Source organism: Colias eurytheme, chromosome 1 (assembly GCF_061535395.1).
Source record: "Colias eurytheme isolate Ceu_HAF_F1 chromosome 1, ilColEury1 Martin Lab GWU primary, whole genome shotgun sequence".
Taxonomy (NCBI): Eukaryota; Metazoa; Arthropoda; class Insecta; order Lepidoptera; family Pieridae; genus Colias; species Colias eurytheme.
In genome coordinates this window covers 10,733,947-10,755,187 of record NC_142980.1, presented here as the reverse complement: position 1 = coordinate 10,755,187, position 21,241 = coordinate 10,733,947, and the positions used below count along the sequence as shown (strand labels likewise).

At 36.4% G+C, this 21,241-nt stretch overlaps 2 protein-coding genes across 2 annotated transcripts in view; one reads left to right on the top strand and one right to left on the bottom strand.

Annotated features, from left to right (window-relative positions):
• Positions 1 to 2,680: 2,680 nt before the first annotated feature.
• SCAP (SREBP cleavage activating protein) overlaps positions 2,681 to 21,241 on the bottom strand; it is a 34,954-nt gene continuing 16,393 nt past the window's right edge. The window contains exons 16-23 of the mRNA XM_090104330.1: positions 20,175 to 20,361; positions 19,596 to 19,703; positions 9,114 to 9,223; positions 8,671 to 8,818; positions 8,018 to 8,163; positions 7,391 to 7,511; positions 4,932 to 6,905; positions 2,681 to 3,310 (exon numbers count right to left, since the gene is read on the bottom strand). Of these exons, the coding sequence (XP_089960456.1) occupies positions 6,775 to 6,905; positions 7,391 to 7,511; positions 8,018 to 8,163; positions 8,671 to 8,818; positions 9,114 to 9,223; positions 19,596 to 19,703; positions 20,175 to 20,361 (951 nt within the window). The 3' untranslated portion in view covers positions 2,681 to 3,310; positions 4,932 to 6,774. The remainder of the gene's footprint in view (positions 3,311 to 4,931; positions 6,906 to 7,390; positions 7,512 to 8,017; positions 8,164 to 8,670; positions 8,819 to 9,113; positions 9,224 to 19,595; positions 19,704 to 20,174; positions 20,362 to 21,241) is intronic.
• LOC149911221 (uncharacterized) lies at positions 9,455 to 10,880 on the top strand. The gene is made up of 2 exons (XM_090106556.1): positions 9,455 to 10,598; positions 10,855 to 10,880. The coding sequence occupies exons 1-2, from the start codon at positions 9,512 to 9,514 to the stop codon at positions 10,878 to 10,880; spliced, it is 1,113 nt and encodes a 370-aa protein (XP_089962682.1). The 5' UTR covers positions 9,455 to 9,511.

The window sequence follows — 21,241 nt, the reverse complement described above, 5'->3', positions numbered from 1 at the left end:
TGTTGATGATGATGACGACATCCGTGACCTGACACTTACAGCGTGACATTGACTTTGACGTTAGACTTCACTTTTTACTTTTTATTAATTGTTGCCATACTTATAAAAAATATCTCAAGCCACGCAGACCACCAAGCAGACCAAACACGAGTTGGCCATATCTTAAAAAACCTTGAAGAACGGATTAAAAAGGTGACCTTTTTTTTCTTTTTCATATTTATCTATGTAGGAATCAATATTAATTATTTAAAAGCTTGAAAATGTAAGTAATAAGTATGTATTTATGTTTCAATACCACCCCCTCGCATGAAAGAGTTTTTCCTTTGTTCCTATGGCAAAATTAATCGGTATAAAAAATAGCCTTACATACTCCATAAAACAACAGTTATATATAAGTGAAAATCCCGTCAAAATCGGTGCAGTCTTTATTGAGATTAGGGTGAACAAACAGACAGACAGACAAAAATTGTAAAAATTACTATTTTGGTTTATGAACAGTGTATACATCTCTATAAATTTAGTATTTAAATAGGTTATTTCAATATTAAAAAAGACACTCCAATATTATTATTTGTACCTACACTTATATAAGGTGTATTTTTAAAGTAAAAACATTTTTATAACAAAACATTTATTAAAAATATTTCATTTACAATGTATTATTATAATAGGTAGTGAAAGCAGGAATATGTGTGAATAAATAAGATTTTACAAACTAGGCAATCCCAAAATTAATGATTACTTACTTACATTAATTGTATAAAAATTAATGTCTTCTAGAAAAATTCATTACAAAGGATTTATCTACTTAAAATAAGACCGTACCTTAGAACGTTATATAAATAAGAACAACCCACTAAGTTAAAACAAAGCATTAAATAAACTATTACAACAATGTAACAAAACTACAAAAAGGCTTAATTAAAAATGCATACAACACTAAAAACTGGCCCTGCAAGCAACACTACAAAATAATTGACAATTTTATCAGGGGAATATTAAAATGGATTTATAATTTCAAATTGTTGAGATCGCGTTGGTCACAATTATCATTAACACATTCATCATAAATAAAACTAAAGTATTGCAAGTGAGTTTTATGGTTAAGATGAGTTATAGTACTATAATGTACCAAACACATTATCTAAAAGTAATTAATGGATACCACTTGTACCTTAACAATTTTAAACAAGTCATATATTGGGAAGAAGGACGGATTTAGGAAAGGAAGTGGGGGTAACTTATTGGATATACTATCAACTTATTGTTTCAATTACATTCTTCGCAGAACATTTATACAAATCTTGGAACCAAAATACAACATTTACATTAAATTATTGTAAACATTCAAAAACTGAAATAATTCAAGCACAGAACAGTAAAAACATATAGAAGTGCTGTAATGTCTAATTAGTACGAAAACCAGTGTCGCCAAACCCACACATTTAAACCGATAGTTATACAGTACACTACAAGTAAACTATGCCTGTGATTGGACAGCTTAATTTGAGTAAAAACTGACTTAGGTTATAAATTCAGCATTTCAATATGTACACTAACGCACGATGTTACGGTTTATTTTAGTATAACATCCCTAGGTATATTAGCTGTTTTGTTTCTCATTGCACAGAAATTCCAAATTCGAAAATATTCAGCTACTCCACAACAGAGGGCGTTAGTTTTCGATAGATATAAATTTGAAACGCAACACATAGAGATAAGGTTGAAATTTGTGTCACTCAACATTAATGACATTAACTTGATATTTATCTGATGCTATGCTCTGAGGGATGTCAGCCTTGTTATCGATAATTCACAAATAAATATTTTTTGTGTATTTTTATTTCTTTCTTTTATATGAGTATAGTATAATGCGTCACATTTTGGAGTATGTTTATTACTACTAAGTACGTCTTTTTATATTATTATTATTAAATAAAAAACGGAATAGAATAGTATAAATCTATATTTACAAAATACAAACAGGAAATATGCATTATTTTAAATCTTGGAACTGCCGTAGGTTTGATGTATCGGTGGCCTTTGTTAGACCGCTTAGCTTAGTTCGGCATCCAGTTAACTCGTCACGTTGCATTTATCCATTTCTCTTTTAAATTAGCCTCTTTGGGAAATCTATAAATAAATTAGACAAATGAAAGCTAAGGAAAAATAAAATAAAATTTAATATGTATTTATAATGTTTGTCTTTTCTAAAGTATCGATACTGTCGATATGCACCACAAGCATCACTAAAGTGACATTCGTTTGTTTATTGCAATAATATTCCAGAAAGTCTTGTTTGCTGTTCAATCTATAATAGTACTAATTTCTTATGGATTAAGGTTCATTTTGACTAGATATTTGTATACAATTTTGACAAATTACGACAAGCGAAGTTATAACATAAAATATAATTAAAATAAATTAAAATAAGACTTACCGACGGTATGAAATGCCTTCATTGCTGATATTATTTCGTCTGCTATCATTTTTGCACTCTTTATACCGAACAACACGTCCTAATTAATGAATAAATATGGAAAAAAGGTTTGACAGCTGACAACCGACTCGAATATTTTTCTGCGCACAACTGAGAGCAAGTTAGGTGATCTAAACTTATCATTGACACGTGGGCCACGCCCACATCACACTTCTATCTACTTTACTGTTCTGTGAATTCAAGAGATTTTTTTTTTCAAAACAAAAAATCCTATATAAATGTATGAATGAATGTCATTCGTTTACACAGGTTTACACATAGTACCTACTTCCGATATATATAAAACTACACAAATAGCGCTAATAACCAATTAAGTACGATTATTATAGCAAATAACCGGTATTTAATGAATGGCACCGTTATTTATTCCCTTTTACAATTATTAATAAACATCTAAATATTGCACAAAAAAAGAATTGTATTTTATTTTTCTATAAAATTGTGATGTCGCAAAATATTATTTTGTATTCATATTCAGAACGATTTTTGCATGATTATTTTAAAAAAACAAATGTAAACATACCTATTACTATTATTTTTCCATTATGGCTCTGTTCCTAAATAAATAATCCATATTCCAAATCATAAAAATAAAAATAAATCAATTCAATTAAAAATAATTAATAGACAAGTAAACATAACATTTAAGAACTTTGTCATACTTTTAACACTTTATTCTGTCTATATGTCTTTGGGTTTACATATATGAATGAAAAGAGATTAGTAATAAACCGCACCAAGTATAATAAATAATATACCAAATGACGTTATATCTCTTTTCTGCATAAGTGTATATATTTCTTTCCATGCCTTGCTCGGAGCAATTATCAAGCCTGGAGAAGTAACAATTAATTGAACAATAAAGCACTAGTTTGGCCTTTTTGGCTTATGGCAAAATGTCAAGCGAAAAAAGAGGACAGATATATGTCAGTTCGACAGTTTGAAATGACATGTAGCCCTTTCAATTTGTTTTAGTGACCAGTCTGGTCACTAACGTATGGTGATTTTAATTATTGTTTTTGAAGTGAAAAACGTGTTTTCTAGTTTCTTATGTTATTTTCTGAAAAGATAATTTACTAAAGATTACATGGCTTGTGTTGTTCACGGCTGTAAAAGCCGTAGTACTGGGAAATCGGATGAAGATTGGAATTTGTCTTTTCACAGGTTAGTGTTTTGATCAATTTTTTTGTTAATTGTATTATAAATAAGTTAATTTACGTTATTTTCATAATCATCTATGTTTTATCTAACCGTAATCATTGAAATGAAATCATAATCAGCTTAGTTTTTAGAAAAAATGCAAAATATAACTTCCATAGTGTTGTGCAATTATCGATACTTGAGTAGGTACGAAGTACTTCATTGATAATGACTGCTTTAGGTTAGAAGATAAAAAGGTATTTAAGTATGGATTTTATTGTTATTTGCAGGTTTCTGGCTTGAGAAAAATTCAAAGATGTTTGGGTTAAAGCTACAGCACAGGGAAAATTGGAAGCCTTCAAAGTTCAAAACATTCTCGGCCTTGTTCAAATCATTTCGAATCAGACGGGAAGAAAAGTAAAGTGCTTTGCAAAGATGCTGTGCCACAAGTTTAAGGTGGCATCTATTTTAAATAATAAATATTGTAATTTGTTAATTAAGTATCGAAATAAAATGTTGTAAAAAAATTTTTAAATTTTATTTGTTTTATTTGAAGCAATTTATTTTCAACTTTTACCAATTTTTTCCTGTGGGAATGAGTTATTTTCCCGCGGTAAATTGTAGCCTATATGTTATTCTGATGTTTAATCTATAATATTATGTATAATTGTAAAGTTCCATAAAAACTCATTCAGTAGTTTTTTCGTGAAAGAATATCAAATGTCCATTCTTATATATTTTTGCTTTTATAATATTAGTAGGATACGATTATTGATTTGTAAAAAGATCAACGTGGAAGTCAGATTCGCGCACGAAGGGTTCCGTATAATTCTATGAATTAATCTATGAAAACAGGAAAAAATACGTACCTTTTTACGAAACCATAAAAAACAACCTAAACCGAAATACCTAATAATATTTTTTTATAAATACCACTACCATACAATGCAAGGCAGTCAATACGCATCGTAAATGAATAATTCCAAATTAAACGAATCTTAAAATTTGGAATTACCTATCCATAATTCAAAATTAAAAGAATCTTAAATTATCTTCAAGCAATTTTATAACTTAATTTTTTTATTTATCGATATTTTAGTATTCGATAAAGTGGCAAGCACTACCTTTTTAGAACAAAAAGTGGCTACATTTGGATTTGAATGCCAAGCCGATAACAGTGTGTTGTCTCTTTCTATCGCATTAATTAGGGTATTGAATAAAAGAGAGCCACTATATAAGAAACGTTCAATTAATTGTTACTTCTCCAGGCTTGTTAATTGCTCCGAGATGCCTTGGCTTATTAAATAAAAAATGTGTGCGTGTACTAGTGTACACATGTAAGAAGTGAAACTTCTTTTTCACTTCTTTATGACCTTATTTTTCAAAAAATAATATACTTTATGCAACTTTACAGAAGTACGTCGAATCAAAGATGGCGCGTAACGGACAAATGTCACGCGTAACGAAAAAATGTTACACCAAATTTTTTTCCAACCCCGACAAAGAAGTTTCACTTCAAAAATCAGAATCCAAAATCGGATTAACTATAATTATAAAAATATCTGATAAGAATAAATATACACAATATTAATCTTACACTTACTTCTGTCATTTCACACTCAGATCAATGTCAATTATATTCACATACAAAAATATTTTTGTTCTCGTCGGATGAAATGTAAATTTTAACATTTGATACTATCAACTCGATTTTACAAATATATTCTATGATCTATGATCGGAATATATTTAATAATTTTATAGTTTGTAGAAAAAAAAATGTAAAACACATCAAAATCATTAATAATAATTAATAACTTACCTAACTCACTATATTGAAACGCACATACCTTAATTTCGATTACAAATTTTCTTTACAAATTAATAAAACTTAAGTAATAGTAGTAGCATATAATTTACAACACAAACATTGTTAAATAAATAAAGAAAACATCACAAATGGTTAACATGAAATTATTACTAAAATAATAGGCAATGGATAGGATTTTTTAAATATGTACTCATCTTAAAATTACATCATCGATAATTATGCCAGGTGGAGATATGATATCATTAAATTAAATTATTGCATTTTATTTGGAAACACTTTTATAGGGCCAGTTTTACATTCATACAATTTAAAAGGAGTATTTCAGTCGTGTGACGACATTCAAAACATAAGTATAAAGCATTCCTGAAAGTCTTACTTCCAGTTAATACATAGGACTCGCATTTGTAAAGAATTAAACAAATTCGGAAATTGGAAGAAGGAAGTTTACAAAATAACATATAGGTTATAACCAGATATAAAGAAGAGGGATAGAAAGTAGAATTACAGAGGCAATTAGCACATTTTCTTTCACTGTTACATTCACAAAATAACACCTTTTTTGGGACAAAATTAATCATAGTTAAAAACATTTTAAAATATGAATCGTGTGCGTATAATGGTAACGAAAAAAGATTTACTGTAAAATTTGTTTATTATTCAGGCATATTTAATTTATGCAGATGTTGATCAAATAGTAATAAGCCGTTTGTGTTGAGAATATTCGAGAAGCTTTATATAAAATAATATGCAACAAGTTTCACAACGAAAAATGTTACGTAGGTATTGATTATAAATCTGATTGAATTAAATATAGCATTTATAGGTAAATAACTTGAAGTCCTGTCTATAAAAATTATTGGCTTACACTAACTAAACTAAGCAAAGCTGAATGATTAGATGTTGTGACTTATGGCACAGTATTGCCATGTAATGAGTTTGAAGAAAATATGTTTTGATAGACTTGAAAATAACGAATGGAAAACAGTTTCAGGTATGAAGACATTTGTAGAATTATGAAATTATACTAACATAAAGCAATATTACATATCTCACTATTTGTTAGGTATACGTATTTCTATAAATCATTAATACACTGGATGATAAACGATATTTGATACATTGTTACAGTCAGTTTATAAAATAATTAAAAGTTTATTGATTCATTAATACTCAGTATAAATGGATTATGTATGGAGATTTGAGCTCAGCGAATACAAAAATATATATAATATTTCGTATTCGTAGCATTTTCTTCCATGTGTTAGAATTCAATATATTGCCATATCAATTAATTAACAACAATTTATTCATTTTTCATGTCAAACCTTGAAACGAGCGGGAATCGCACGATACGCAGTTGGTTCGCGTAGTCACAGACTATCGCGTCCTTTAGCGGGAGTATTTGTCGTACGAATATGCAGCCGTCACTTTGACCTGCAGATAAAAATAAAGATTATATTCTGTACAATAACTGTACTTGCTGTATGTTACAATATATCACACTGTTCAAGCCAAGAAGCTTATATCTAATACACTGGAGATTTCAGTATGAACATTAACTTGTAACAAGAAAATATGACCTTGAATGACGCCTGTACGTTTTTTTATCCCTTTCACACCTAGGTAGTTAGTTAGGTGTGAAAGGGATGGATTCTTGGTTTAAGCAAAATACAACAATGTTGTTTAGATTAATAACATATTATATTTTATTAAGAAATAAATGCATTTGGAAGAATTTGTTTAAGGCGTAAGTTTGAAACGAGTTTCTTTAACACGCGTTGTTTAGTGTTATTCTTGTTAAGTAGACAGATTCCCATCCGCCACAACCGAAATACTTCCAATAAATAACGATATATCATTTTATGAATCAAATAAATGTTTTATCTGTCTCTATATCTAAAAATAATAAAATCTCTTACCAAATAAAACCCTTCGTATAACATCTCCACTGCTTAAATCGTAGGCTGTGAGTCCACTTCTATCGCCCATCACTAAGAGAGTGTGAGTCAAAGGTAGCATACGACTCATGTAGTTTAAACCCTATTTAAAAGAAAAGAATTAATCAGAACAATATAAATACCTTCTATCTTCAATTTTTTATCGAGTAAATTTTGGTTTTATAAGCGATCATTCATTTGTTTCTTTTAAACTCAATTAAAAAGTCTTTAGTTTTAAAATATACTGGCTGCGCTCCGCGGTTTCACCCGCGTGGTGCTCCTGTTGGTCTTAGCGTGACGATATTTAGCCTTCCTCGATGAATGGGCTATCTAACACCGAAAGAATTTTCCAAATCGGACCAGTAGTTCCTGAGATTAGCGGTACAAACAAACTCTTCAGCTTTATAATATTTGTATATATTACCTTTATTTCAGAATTCAAATTCAAAATTTTATCTTAGTCTATCTAGTTTTATCTAGTTTTATCTTAATATCTAGTTTTATCTTAATCGTCATTTCACAATAAGTCTTACTTATTTATTATTAAAAAATGGTGGCACTGCTAATTTCAATACACATAAAATAATAATAACCAATAAATAAACTCACAATATGTATAGAATTGAGCATATGCCCCTGAAACCGATCCCATATGCAGAGCCGTTCGTCCGCGCCCGCAGACACCACGTATGAAGCCGTGTACGTGAGTGACGTCACCGCGCCGTCGTGCGCTTGCATACTGTATAGACACGCACCTGTAATTATATCGATGTAATAGTAAAACACTGGAAAATACATTTTTGACGTGACAACGTTTAATAATTCGATAGAGCCGGCTGCACGCACGAAAAAACATGACTCATGCGGCGTTACCTCGCTCTGAGGCGTTCCATGTAAGACTTCAAGTGCAAACGAGAGCGGGGAACGAGCGACAAAGAAACACAATCGGACATTGTCACGTTCAACTATCGTCAGTAAACCGACTTTACAGACAACCAATATTTTTTAATTGTTTATATATTGATTGTACACCTCTTTCTATTGATCGAAATTATGAGGTTGAAAAAAAATAAGCTGTATCCTAGCAAAATTAGAAGAAATTATAAGCATATGCATTTTGTAGTGTAGTGTAAATATGTTTCATGTTATGTTTTTCTTTCTAATCAAACTCAAATATATGTATTTTTATTCAAGCAAAATTATTTTAAAATATATAATTTAGTATAAAAGTTACCAGAGTATAAAGTAGGCAACACACTCACCCGTATGTAAATCCCATACGCACAGTAAACCATCTTGTGACCCACTACCCGCTATAGTGGGATTCGCGTGATCTATAAAACAACTAGTTATGGGCCCGCAATGGCCGTGTAGAGTGAATAGCTGCGTTAGATCAGGACTTGAAAATACCTGAAAACAATGTGTAACATTACTCATTATCAAAAGTATTTTTTTCTAAGAACAACCGTATTTTGCTGACATTCTCTCAAATTTAATTAACTAATATAAATAATGATACATAACGTTAAAATATATAATATCATTATGGAGTCTTTTTTTGCTTAGAATAAATTAGTAAGTTATCATGGATATAGTTTTTTAAAGTATATTTTTAAACAACGCCGGAAACGTCGAAAATTTAGGAGGTTCTCATTTCGTAGTGTATTTTATTTTTTCTAATATTAAATATTAAGAAAAGTCTTACTTTAAGCACATGGTCTTGCCCTCCGGTGAGTATACGACCTCCCTCAGATTGTAGTTCATTGATTGGTTGCTGATGCGGCCTGCAGTGTGCGACGCGAACGCATACAACTTCTAAAATAATAAATAGCAATACAAATGTAATTCATTCATTGGGAATCATATTTTACTGATGAAAAGTTTTGTCCTGCATTTTGGGGCCGAATAATCCGAAAGTTATTTGCTTTAGTGATATTATTTTGAATAAAAAGGGATGGTTCCAATTCTGTCCGTCTAATTGTTACTAGTTCAGGAGAAAATTCGCAATAATAAATGAGTTAAATAAAGGAAGCCATTACGCCGCGCGCGCGCATGCGAACGGTTGGTTATTATGCGTGACGGTGTGGTATTCGGGATTTGAAAATGTCCTCCGTGGTAAAATGTGCAAATTGCAATGTAGTGATCAACGAAGTGCTGGCCTTCGTCCATAATAAAATATCTGTAATGGACGATGAAAGTATTAGCAGAATCTGTGCAAGCGCTTTCTCTGAAAGTGAAATTGTAGCGGCGAAGAAGTTGTTGTTCGAATCCTTGTCGACAACGAAACGTAAGATAACGAGGAAGAAGGCGGGGAAAAATATTCGTGATATAGACGACATCATCTGTCTTATTCGCGATACCGACTCCGAGGATATCCCAGTCTTCGTGGCCCGCGATCTTGAGAAGTTACCCCCGGTTCTGTTCGATCATGTCGACGTGACGAGGCTACTGAAAGACATTGTTAAGCTACGGCAGGATCTCGACATGATGAAAGAAGACTATGCTACAGTTAAGCAGATGGACCAGTTGAGAAGTGAGGTGCAATATCTTTCATCAGGATGGCGCAATGTAAACACCAAAAGAGGTGCATATGTCGCAAGACTCACAAGTTATGAGTGCGATAGTGGTCCCATGGGATTGCCGATAGAGTGCAATGAACGCAGTAGTGAATATTTTCAACAAAAATCTGCGTTAGAATCTCCTCTAAAATCCGTTATTAATAATCAAATAGCGGAGGGTAGCAGTGAAGCTTTGCCGCAAGGTATGCAATACGATTCGACCGTCGAACTTCGAGAAACGGCTACGATGACGCACATCGCGGGTCAGCTGATCGAGTCGCTTGCGACTCCTCACGCGCAGTCCGCACCCGTTCCCCCGCCGGTGCACGGTGTGGCCGACGGAGCTTCGCCGCCGCCGCCGCCGCTGTCCCCCGCGCAGGCCGGTGGCCGCGTTCCCCTGTCCCCCGCCCCGCTGCTGATGCTACCTAGTCCGGCCGCATGTACTGAGCCGCTACCACCACCAGTCGAAAAAATTGGATCCGGCCCTGTCGCTCCTAAATCGCTGGCGGAGATTGTTCGAGAAGGCCAATGGAAGACACAGGCCCCGAGTAACCAGTGGGTTCGTGTCCAAAACAAAAGATCACGAAACCGTTTCGTTGGGAAGCGAGGAAACGCGGAGCCTGAGCCTGGAAGTAATTTTAAGGCAGCGGAAACTAAGGTTCCCATGTACATTTATAATGTGGCGAAGGGCGTGTCCGTGTGTGACATCCATACCTACATAAGGAAGAAGACTAACATTGATGTTACAATTGAAAAAATGGGCATGAAGTTAGCGAAGGATTACGAATCATACAAAATATTCGTACCTAAACATTCGTTAATAAATTTCCTGAATGATGACTTCTGGCCAAAGGGGGTAGCCTATCGTCGATTTATCAACATTATCAGACGTGATAAGGGAAATATCCGTGTGACGAGCGAGAATATTGACAAGTCTAATTTATGAATAACATCAACTTGATAAGTTTTAACTGCAAAAACGTGACGAGATCAGTGGAATGTGTGCGGCAGCTTTGTCGCTCGGCGGATGTTGTGGCGCTGCAGGAGACGTGGCTAATGCCGCACGACCTCGGGTTCCTGGCCGCGATTGACGACGACTTCGCCTGCACGGGTACCTCTGCAGTGGATACCTCGGCAGGGGTCTTACGCGGTAGGCCCTACGGCGGAGTTGCCCTACTGTGGAGAAAGGTTGCGTTTCCGACGGTGACCGTAGTGAAGTGCAATAGTGTGCGGCTCGCCGCGATAAAAATCGAGCTCAGTGATCGTTCCATCTTGATATTTTCTGTGTATATGCCTACTGAATCCAATGAAAACTTAGTGGAATTCACAGAGTGTCTCAGTGAAATGACAGCCATAATTGACAGTCACAATGTGCAGTCAGTGTTTATGTTAGGGGACTACAATGCGCACCCCGGTGAGTCTTTTGCTACCGAACTTTTAACTTTTTGTGCGGAACAATCGTGGTCCTGTGTAGACCTGGAACTTATGCCGGCGGACAGTCATACATTTGTAAGTGATGCGCACGGCTGTCGGCGCTGGCTCGACCACTGTCTTGTGACAAGTGCCGCGCGTCAATCCGTGTCCGCGGCCTGTGTGTTGTATAATACTTATTGGTCTGATCATTACCCTGTATCTATACGATGTAACTTTAATTTGCTTAAACCTAAGATTTCTATACCTACTACTTGTATAAATAGGGTAGTCTGGGGCGAACGTGACTCAACTCAGATAACGAAATTTAAAACTGTATGTCACTCTAGACTTCGTGAGATTAATTTTCCTTCAGAATTAAGAAGCTGCTCAGATGATATGTGTCGTAACCAAAATCATAAAATTCTATTAGATAACATGTATGACGAGATTATTTCTATTCTGTCGGAGGCCGCTATTAGTAGTTATAATGTTACCGAAAAGCGTAGATGTAAATACATTACCGGGTGGAATAGGCACGTCCGCGGCGCTCACGAGAAGGCTCGGCTATGTTTTCAGGCTTGGTTGTATGGGGGTAAGCCCGGGGCCGGCCGTCTTTATGATGATATGTGTGAAACAAGGCGCACTTTTAAATCAAAATTAAAGTGGTGTCAGAATAACCAACAACAAATAAAAATGGATATTATTGCTGAACTTCACTCAAACAAGAAATTTGGTCAGTTCTGGAAAAACACCAATAAAATGAATCATAAGCCGGGCCTCCCCGTCAGCGTGGCGGGAGTGCACGAGCCAAGTGAGATTGCCACCTTGTTCTCCCACCATTTCAGGGTGGACTCGCCTCTGGGGCCAGCGCGGCAGGGGCCCGATGCTGAGGAAGGTGGTGAGCGTAGTGTTTATTTTACTACGAAGGAAGTGCGTGCGGTGATCAAAGGCATGGTGAGGGGTAAATCCCCGGGTCACGACAGCCTTAGCATCGAGCACCTGCAGCACGCAGGTGTACACCTACCCAGAGTGCTTGCTATGTTTTTTACCCTGTGTTTAGGCCACTCCCATCTGCCCGATAATCTAATGCGTACTATAGTTGTACCAATCATCAAAAATAAAACTGGTGATACATCGGATGTAAACAACTATAGACCGATCTCACTAGCTACAGTGGTCGCCAAAGTACTGGACAGTCTGCTTGGTCAGCACCTGGATAAACACGTCTCGTTAAACGACGCTCAGTTTGGTTTCAGGCCCGGGCTTTCCACCGAGAGTGCTATCCTGTGTCTCAAGCAGACTGTACAGTATTACACGAGTAGAAAGACTCCAGTCTATGCATGTTACCTCGATTTATCCAAAGCATTCGATCTTGTATCGTACGATATTCTATGGGGTAAATTAAGGAATGAAACTTGTCTACCTAGGGAAATTGTGAAATTGTTTATGCATTGGTATAACAATCAAAAGAATTTTGTAAGATGGGCAGGCTCTCTTTCGGGGGAGTATGGGCTGGAATGCGGGGTGAGGCAGGGGGGGTTGACCTCCCCCATGCTTTTCAGCCTGTACGTCAACCGACTGATCGATGAGCTCAGCAGCACCGGCATAGGGTGTCATATAGATGGAGTCTGCATGAATAACATCAGCTACGCAGACGATATGGTGCTGCTGAGCCCGTCGATTGGTGCCTTACGAAAGCTCTTAAAAATTTGTGAATCCTACGCAGTGGCTCATGGGCTCAAATACAACGCGAAAAAGAGTGAAATAATGATTTTCAGGCCGGACAACAAGCGATACACATTTGTTCCGAATTTCACTCTGAGTGGTACAGCTCTAAACAAAGTCGAGCAATTTAAGTATTTGGGCCACTGGGTCACCGAAGACCTTAAGGATAGTGTGGACATTGAAAGGGAGCGCAGAGCGCTGTCTGTCCGATGCAACATGTTGGCCCGCAGGTTTTCACGGTGCACGGGGACTGTCAAAGTTGCACTTTTTAAAGCGTACTGTCAGTCCTTTTACACCTGCAGCCTGTGGGTTAACTATACACAGCGGACATACAGCGATCTGCGCGTTCAATACAATAACGCGTTCCGGGTGCTGATGGGGCTGCCGCGCCACTGCAGCGCCTCCGCGATGTTCGCGGCGGCTGACACAGACGGCTTTGCGGCCATCATGCGTAAACGGTGCGCATCTATCATGCGCCGCACGCGCGACAGTCCCAACTCCATCCTGCGCGCGCTGGCGGACCGGTGGGACTCTCCGATGCTGGCGCGCTGGATACGGCTGCACGCAGTCGTTTAGTGATTTACCGCCATCATCGGGAAGTCCACCCGGACCTGCCACTTTATGTTTATTTTAGGTTAAAAAAAAAAAAAAAACATTCTTTATTACTAACACTAGTATGTAAGCTCGCAATTGTACTAACACTATATGGATGTAATCTTAGGATGAATCTGAAATAAATGATTATTATTATTATTTTGTTTATCTTTCTGTTTAAAGATCTCGGCTCCAATTGTCGCCGGGGTTAATGGTGTTCACGGGCCTAGGCCAAGTGAGCATCATTTTCGTCTACTATATGTGTTATGGTATCGGTGTACTTAATTGGTCCGTTTGTAGAAATTTTCTCGTTATCCTGCAAGTGTTTAATATGACGGCTTTTTGTAGTAAAATGAATAAAGCTTTTGGAAGATCGAGTGATTTTACGGCTTGATGAAGTTGAGTTGGTACTATTCCAGTCGTAGATAGGACTATGGGGATGATTGAGACTTTACGAAGATTCCACATACGTGTAATCTCATCTTTTAGCTCTAGATATTTATTAATTTTGTGTGATATAGTTGATTGGATGTTGTGTGTGTTAGGGATGGCTATGTCTATTAGGTATGCTATTTTATCTACTTTGTCAATCAGGGTGATATCCGGTCTATTATAATGTACTGTTCTGTCTGTAAGTATGGCTCTATCAAAATAAAGTTTGTGATTACAGTTTTCTAAAATTGTCTCGGGGATATATTTGTAATATGGCACTGGTGTTTTGTCTATAAGGTTGTGTTTTATAGCGAGTTTTTGGTGTATTATATTTGCAATCTGGTCATGTCGATGCTTATAATCTGTTTGAACTATTGCACTGCATGCACCTGTGATATGCTGGATGGTTTCTGTGGAGTTGTGGCATTTTCGGCAAATATCTTGTGTAGTTGGTATTTTCATTATATGCTTTCGGTAGTTGCGTGTTTCTATCACTTGATCTTGGATAGCTATCATAAACCCCTCCGTCTCTGGGAAGAGTTCTCCTCTTCTGAGCCATTCGTTTGACGCTAGTTTGTCAACATGCTGTAGGTTCAGATCGTGGTAGTGTCTTCCGTGAAGAGGTTTACGAGACCAGTCACTATGTTTTGTAGCTTTGTTCACTTGTACTTCGTTAGTTTGAGTGAGTTGACTATTGAGGTTCAGTGGAGTTAATTTTACATCGTTCTTGATTATTGCTTTATGCAGATTAGATGAATTTATTTTATGATGAAAGTATGATCTGAGGCCTGTTATCTGTTTATTGTGCAAGTTGATAATGTCTATAAGTCCTCTTCCGCCTTCGTATCTTGGTAAAGTAAGTCTCTGTATGCAAGATCGTGGGTGATGTTTCCTATTATAAGTCATTGTTGTGTTAATAAGTCGCTGTAGAGATTTAAGTTGTGTTTTTGGCCAGTTTATTATTCCAAATGAATAAGTGAGCACAGGGATCGCATACGTATTGATTGCTTTTATGGTATTTTTTGAATTTAAATTTGTCTTTAGAATTGAATTTAATCTATGTTTGAATTGTTGTTTCAGTTGGTCTTTAATCTCTTTCTGGGGTATTTGTCTCGCCTGATGATATCCTAGGTATTTATACATCTCGTTTTCTTTTAAAGGTTCTATTAGTTGTCCATTTTGTAGTTCGTATTGATGTCCATAATATTGTCCTGCGCGTATTGAGTTAATCCTACATTTATCAATTCCAAACTTCATTCCGATATCATTTGAGAAACGTTCAGTAACTTCAGCCAGCTGGTCTAATTCTTCTTGTGTTGAAGCATACAGTTTGATGTCGTCCATATACATTAAATGATTAATATTGTGTTTTTGTTCTATTTGTATGTCAGTCTGTTGGTCAGTATTTATGTATATAGCAGGGTATCCAGCATCTTCGTTATTTAGGAGATTCGATAATGGGTTGAGAGCGAGGCAAAACCACAAAGGACTTAATGTGTCTCCTTGAAATATTCCTCGTTGAATTTTTATGGTATCAGTCTCTATTGTAGAAGCAGATGTATTTAGTCGTAATCGTGTTGTCCATTTTGTTATAGTGGATTCTAAAAATGAAATTATTGTTGGATGGATTTTATATATTTTAAGTACTTCTAGTAACCAAGAATGAGGCACGGAGTCGTAAGCTTTTTGGTAATCAATATACATACTAAAAAGATTTTGTTTTTTCTGCTGCGCCCGTCTCAAAATTACAGAATCAATAATTAGTTGTTCCTTACAGCCGCGACTAAATTTTCGGCAACCTTTTTGTTCTTCCGTGAGTAAATTATTTCTCTCTATGAACTTATAAATAACTTGTGATAAGCAAGCTGTAATGATTTTATAAATAGTTTGTAAGCACGTAATTGGTCTATATTTAGCAGGATCTCTTAGATCATTTGGATCTTTTGGAATCAGAAATGTGATTCCTTCAGTTACATATTTAGGTATAGTTTCTGGATTAGTAATAAAATTGTTTATGTAAGAATGTAGGTACGGGTGAATATGGGTGAATTTCTTATACCAATAATTGTGAATATTATCACTACCAGATGTTTTCCAATTATGAAGTTTATTTATAACACTATTGAATGTTTCTAAAGTTATAGATTCAAATGACATCGGTTCCGCATTGATATTATTTGTTTCTGTTTCTATCCATTCAGCTTCTGTATTATGTAGTGTAGGAGATTCCCAAATTTTGGACCAAAATTGATGAAATTCATCTATATGTGTTTGCATGTGTATGTCTGTAGCTTGTTGACCTTGGTTAGTTGTTGTTGCTTTAAGTGTTCGGTAAAATTGTTTTTCGTTATTGTTGAACTGATTATTTTGATTCTTGCGTTGTGAACAAGTTTTATATCGTTTTAGTCGGCTACAAGCCACCGCCAATTTCTGTTTGAGAGTATCTAAAAACTGATTTAACTCTGTGTTAGGATCTTCATGAGTCGTATGTATCTTATAATAAGCTAAAATATTGTGTACGTGGTTACTCAGCTTGGTATTTCTATGTCCTCTAATATATTGCGTAAGTCTCCCAATTTTTGCTCTTAAGTCTTCTATTTTCTTTTCAAGTCTGATTTGCCATTTAGGCTTACGGTGTGAGTAAGAATTACGTGTTTGTGTACCAGAAGGGATAGTTATTTTACTCCCATTTAATTTTGCAGCCGTCCATGCTGCACTATACAAGATCGTCTGAAATGTATCGTATGTAGTGTCGGATTTTATATGTATTGGTAATATTTTTGTGTTTATATAGTTAACAATAGAAGCTAATTTTTTTGACGTTTTCTGTTTGGGGATATACTGTCTTTTAGTGGGTTCTAGTTGAAGGAAGTATTTTAATGCTGTATTGAAAGTATTATTTATATCAGAGCATTGGTCATGGTCTGTTATTGTTACTTCATCCTGTTGATCTGTTAAATTTATTTGTGCATTAATATTAGTATTCAGATTATGGTTTGTTTCAGGTTCAGAATGGCTGAATGTTTCTATATTGTTTGATTGTGTTAAGTCTTGTTCTGTATCTGGTGTTTGTGTTTCGATGTTAGATGATAAGGTGTATTCGTGAACCATTTCTGTTTGATTTTGAGCTATTGATTTATTAGAACGTCTTTGTTGAGATTGCAACTCCTTGTTTACTTCTTGTTTAATTTCGTTTAACCTTTTCTCTGTAATATATCTACCTTTATTGTTAATTATGAGTCGTCTTTGGTCTGCTACTCTTTGCTCAGTCACATGTTCAGCTAAATGGGGGAACGTTTTAATGAATTCACGATACATGGTTGTTCTGTACATTGTTAGATTGGTTTCAAGATTAGTTACTCTAAAATAAGATCTCATTATTGCTTCATTATGTTCTGTAGTCCATCTCATTCGACGACCAGGCTGCAAGGTAGTATTGGGGATTATCAAATCTTGAGTGAGGGAATTTAGATTTGCTGTAACTTCTGCTTTAATCTCATTGAGAACAGTTGTTGGAAGTAGTTTATTTCTAATTATAGCTCTATATTGATCGCCTAATCTTTGCCTTGAAACATTCATATCTGGAAATTTTTGAAGGAATTGGTTATGCAAAGGTTCAAGATATCCTTGTCTAGACGTATCTAGTTTAGTGATAATTAAGTAGTTACGATATATAAATTTATTCATTTCTTCCGTCCATGTTCGTCGGTTTGTGGTAGGTTCGTTTAAACATGATGAAGATTCTATTATGTGTATATTATTATCTATTCTATTGATGTGTGTAATTTGTGTAGTGTTGGGTATTTGAGAATCTGATTTTAATATATTTTTTACTTCCTCTCTTATATCGCGGAGTGTATCATCCTCTAGTAGTTTGTCTCGTATAATAGCCCTTTTAATTTCACCTATTTTTTGTTTAGTGACCTGTATATGATTATATTTTGCTTTAAACTGAAGATGTAGTTCAGTCATATAACGTTTTTTCGTTTCTAATTGAGTAATTAGTAGGTATGTACGCCAAATGAATTTATACATTTCCATATTCCATTTTTGACGCGTACGTTGGTTTTTGCCTATGATGGGAGCAAGCTGATGGCTATTAGCCTCTTGTTCAACATCACAGGTAATTTGAGAAGAGGTAGATGTGGGTGATGAGCAGTTTGATAGGCATTCATACGAGTGCAGTGACGATCTTGGTGATTCAAAAAGACTACGGGTTGATGTAATACTAGTATCGCTTGCTTCTTCGGTGTCCATATTCATAGCTGAAGTCGTTTGACGGGAAATCGACGCCACCCGGAGATTCTTCGCACCCCTGGTCCCAGTCCTAGGCCGGCTACCGTCTGTACCGGAACTAAAACTAGGGCCGCCGGGAACTTGGGGCCATTTTTTAGAACTTCTTGTATTCATCATTTTTATAAATATTCAGAAAATGTTTTTGTTTGTATAATGTTGTTTTGGGACCGTTGGTTTAGGAAGGGTAAAAGCTGGGATGTTGTGTAGCTGTATCGTTTCACCATACTATGCTTCTTTGCATTGGGGTTATAACCATGATGTTCTTGGTCAGATTATATCCAGGGACAAGCCTTCCTGTAAGCCCCCCCACCACGACAAGGTGGTCCCCTGGGGGGGTTATTATTATTATTATTATGTTTCTCTGTTCCATAATACTCGGGTACCACCAGAAGGACGGTACCCGGATCTTTGGAAGGCTTACGTGGGGACACGGATCCAACACGCAGAGGCCCTTTCGAGAATTTTAATGTGTTGTGGGACACCAGCCGCAGCCTGCCCATGACTGCACTATAGAGATACAGCCCTAGGCAGTCCGCGGCCGATGTAGGACTATTGCAAGATAAGGGAATAAAATAAACTGGGCTATGGAATGGGATGTTAATGGACCGGAATTAAGGACTATGGAAGACTATGGCACCTGCCTTTCTACTAAGATATAGCAAAAAATTGTTGGCAGGTGGTGACTCGCCCTCTCACTGTATGGGCCCCCGAAATAAGTCGCTGCAATAGTGCGACAAGGGGGCAACATATTGTGAGCAGCTAAGGGTGGAGAGGCGTCCCTGGACTTTAAACTACGATCACGCGCTCCCTGAGGGTCCAGCATCACGTGCCCACTCGCCACTTACGCTTCGCATCCACCCTTCGAGCTAAAAGCTCTCGCGACTCCACTCTGGCCGGCCGGTTAAGGCAAGCCAGAGGTGGGGGTCCTGTCCTCGTCAGGCTTCACTCCGACCGGCCGGTGAAGGCGAGCCGGAGATGAAGACAGGGGCCTCCCCCGGGAGCACTCGGTTCCCGCGGGGTCGCTACTCCCCGACACCCCGCCACAAGGTGTCCTGCGGGTTGACTGATTGCACGGGTGGAATATCTATTGTCACGTAGACAATAGATATTCCAACCGTGGGCGATGGGGTCGTCACATCCCTACGCCCTTATTATTAATTATTACTAACCTTCACCGTCACTATTTTCTGCTTCATACGAAAAGCTCATCCTGCCCCGCGCCATTTGATCTTCCATCCCATATTTTAATGAATCCGCTGACCCCGTCCTCTTGTGTGCTGTAATAAAGTTATTAAAATTATCTACACATAAAAAAAATTTCGTTAATATTTGGGCGAAATAAACGTAACTTTTATCAATTTTTATAGAGTATCGCCAGCAAAGTTCAAACTAAACGATAAATTAAAAGTAATTCAAAATTTGTCATCAAAACATCATTACTACATTAAACCAAAACCTAGAAAAACCTGACAGCATCGTAAAAGCTTTCAAATTTTTGAAGTGAAAACTTCTTTAGCGGCGTTGAGCACTTTTTCTGTAATGGGTATAAAATCTTAAACTCGCGTCAGGACACGTGACCTGATCGAAAAAGCGTAAGACGGATACCATTTTAAAATATCAAACATGCTCAACGTTAATAATCAAGATTTCACTTCTGCCGGCACTACCGGAATTCCACCCGTCTTTTTTTTTATAAGTTTTTATATCAATATAAAAAAAAACTAAAATACAAATTAATCATAACTCACTCCTCCGATGCGCAGTACTAAACCGCCAATCGACGTGCGCGCCAGACGTCGCATTGTACGCATCCAACCTGAAGAGCGTCACATGACCAGTCAATAAGGCGACGCATATCCGTCGCCCACCGCCCAACACTTTGACATGAGTCACCCCCGTGCCACTGGGACGCTTCTCCATGCACCAAAATACACACTGTGGAAAACAAAGTCTTTAGGTGTATTTTGTTTATTTATTTATTTATTTATTTTGGGGTTTAAGCTCCCCTCAACTGTTTCGGGTCACATATTACTACTACTCTACGTAAAGTGTCTGTCTAATTGTCTTTCAGGTCTCCCTACAGAGGGATGATACATATTAATATACAGCGAGGCATATCCGTCGCCCCCCACCCAACACTTTGACGTGAGTCACCCCCGCTGGGATGTTTCTCAATACACCACCATGGAAATGTGTAAACACACTCACACTGTGAAATACAAAAGCTATAAGTAGTGTATTTATGGATGTTTAAGCTCCCCCCTCCGATATGGGGTCACATATTTCTATACGTAAGAAGTGTTTTATTGTGTTTTAGGTCCCCCCCTCCTCTATAGAGGAATGATACGTATTAAAATAGTGATCACGTAACGTATTAAAATAGTGACCACGTAATAGTCACGTGACCATCCATTATTTTTACGTGAGTGACCCCCGTTCCACTGGGACGCTTCTCCATATACCACGATACGCACTGCGACAAATTGTATCTATTTATTAATAAGAAATATCTCCCCGCATAATATCAAGGTGTATATATTCCAATACAGTGTCGTGTGACAACACAACACACATCCATTGCACATTCACCGCTCTCTAGATATTTTTTATTGTTTAAAATATAACAAATCTGCATATTAATACATCATAAGATGAGCAGATAAGGGTCGACAAACCAACAGAAAATTGAAGTGTATACCATTTGTTGAAAGGTATTTACGTTTCAAATATCTATTATATTTCACATCCATACTGATATTATAAATGCGAAGAAAGTAACTCTGTCTGTCTGTCTGTTACTCAATCACGCCTAAAC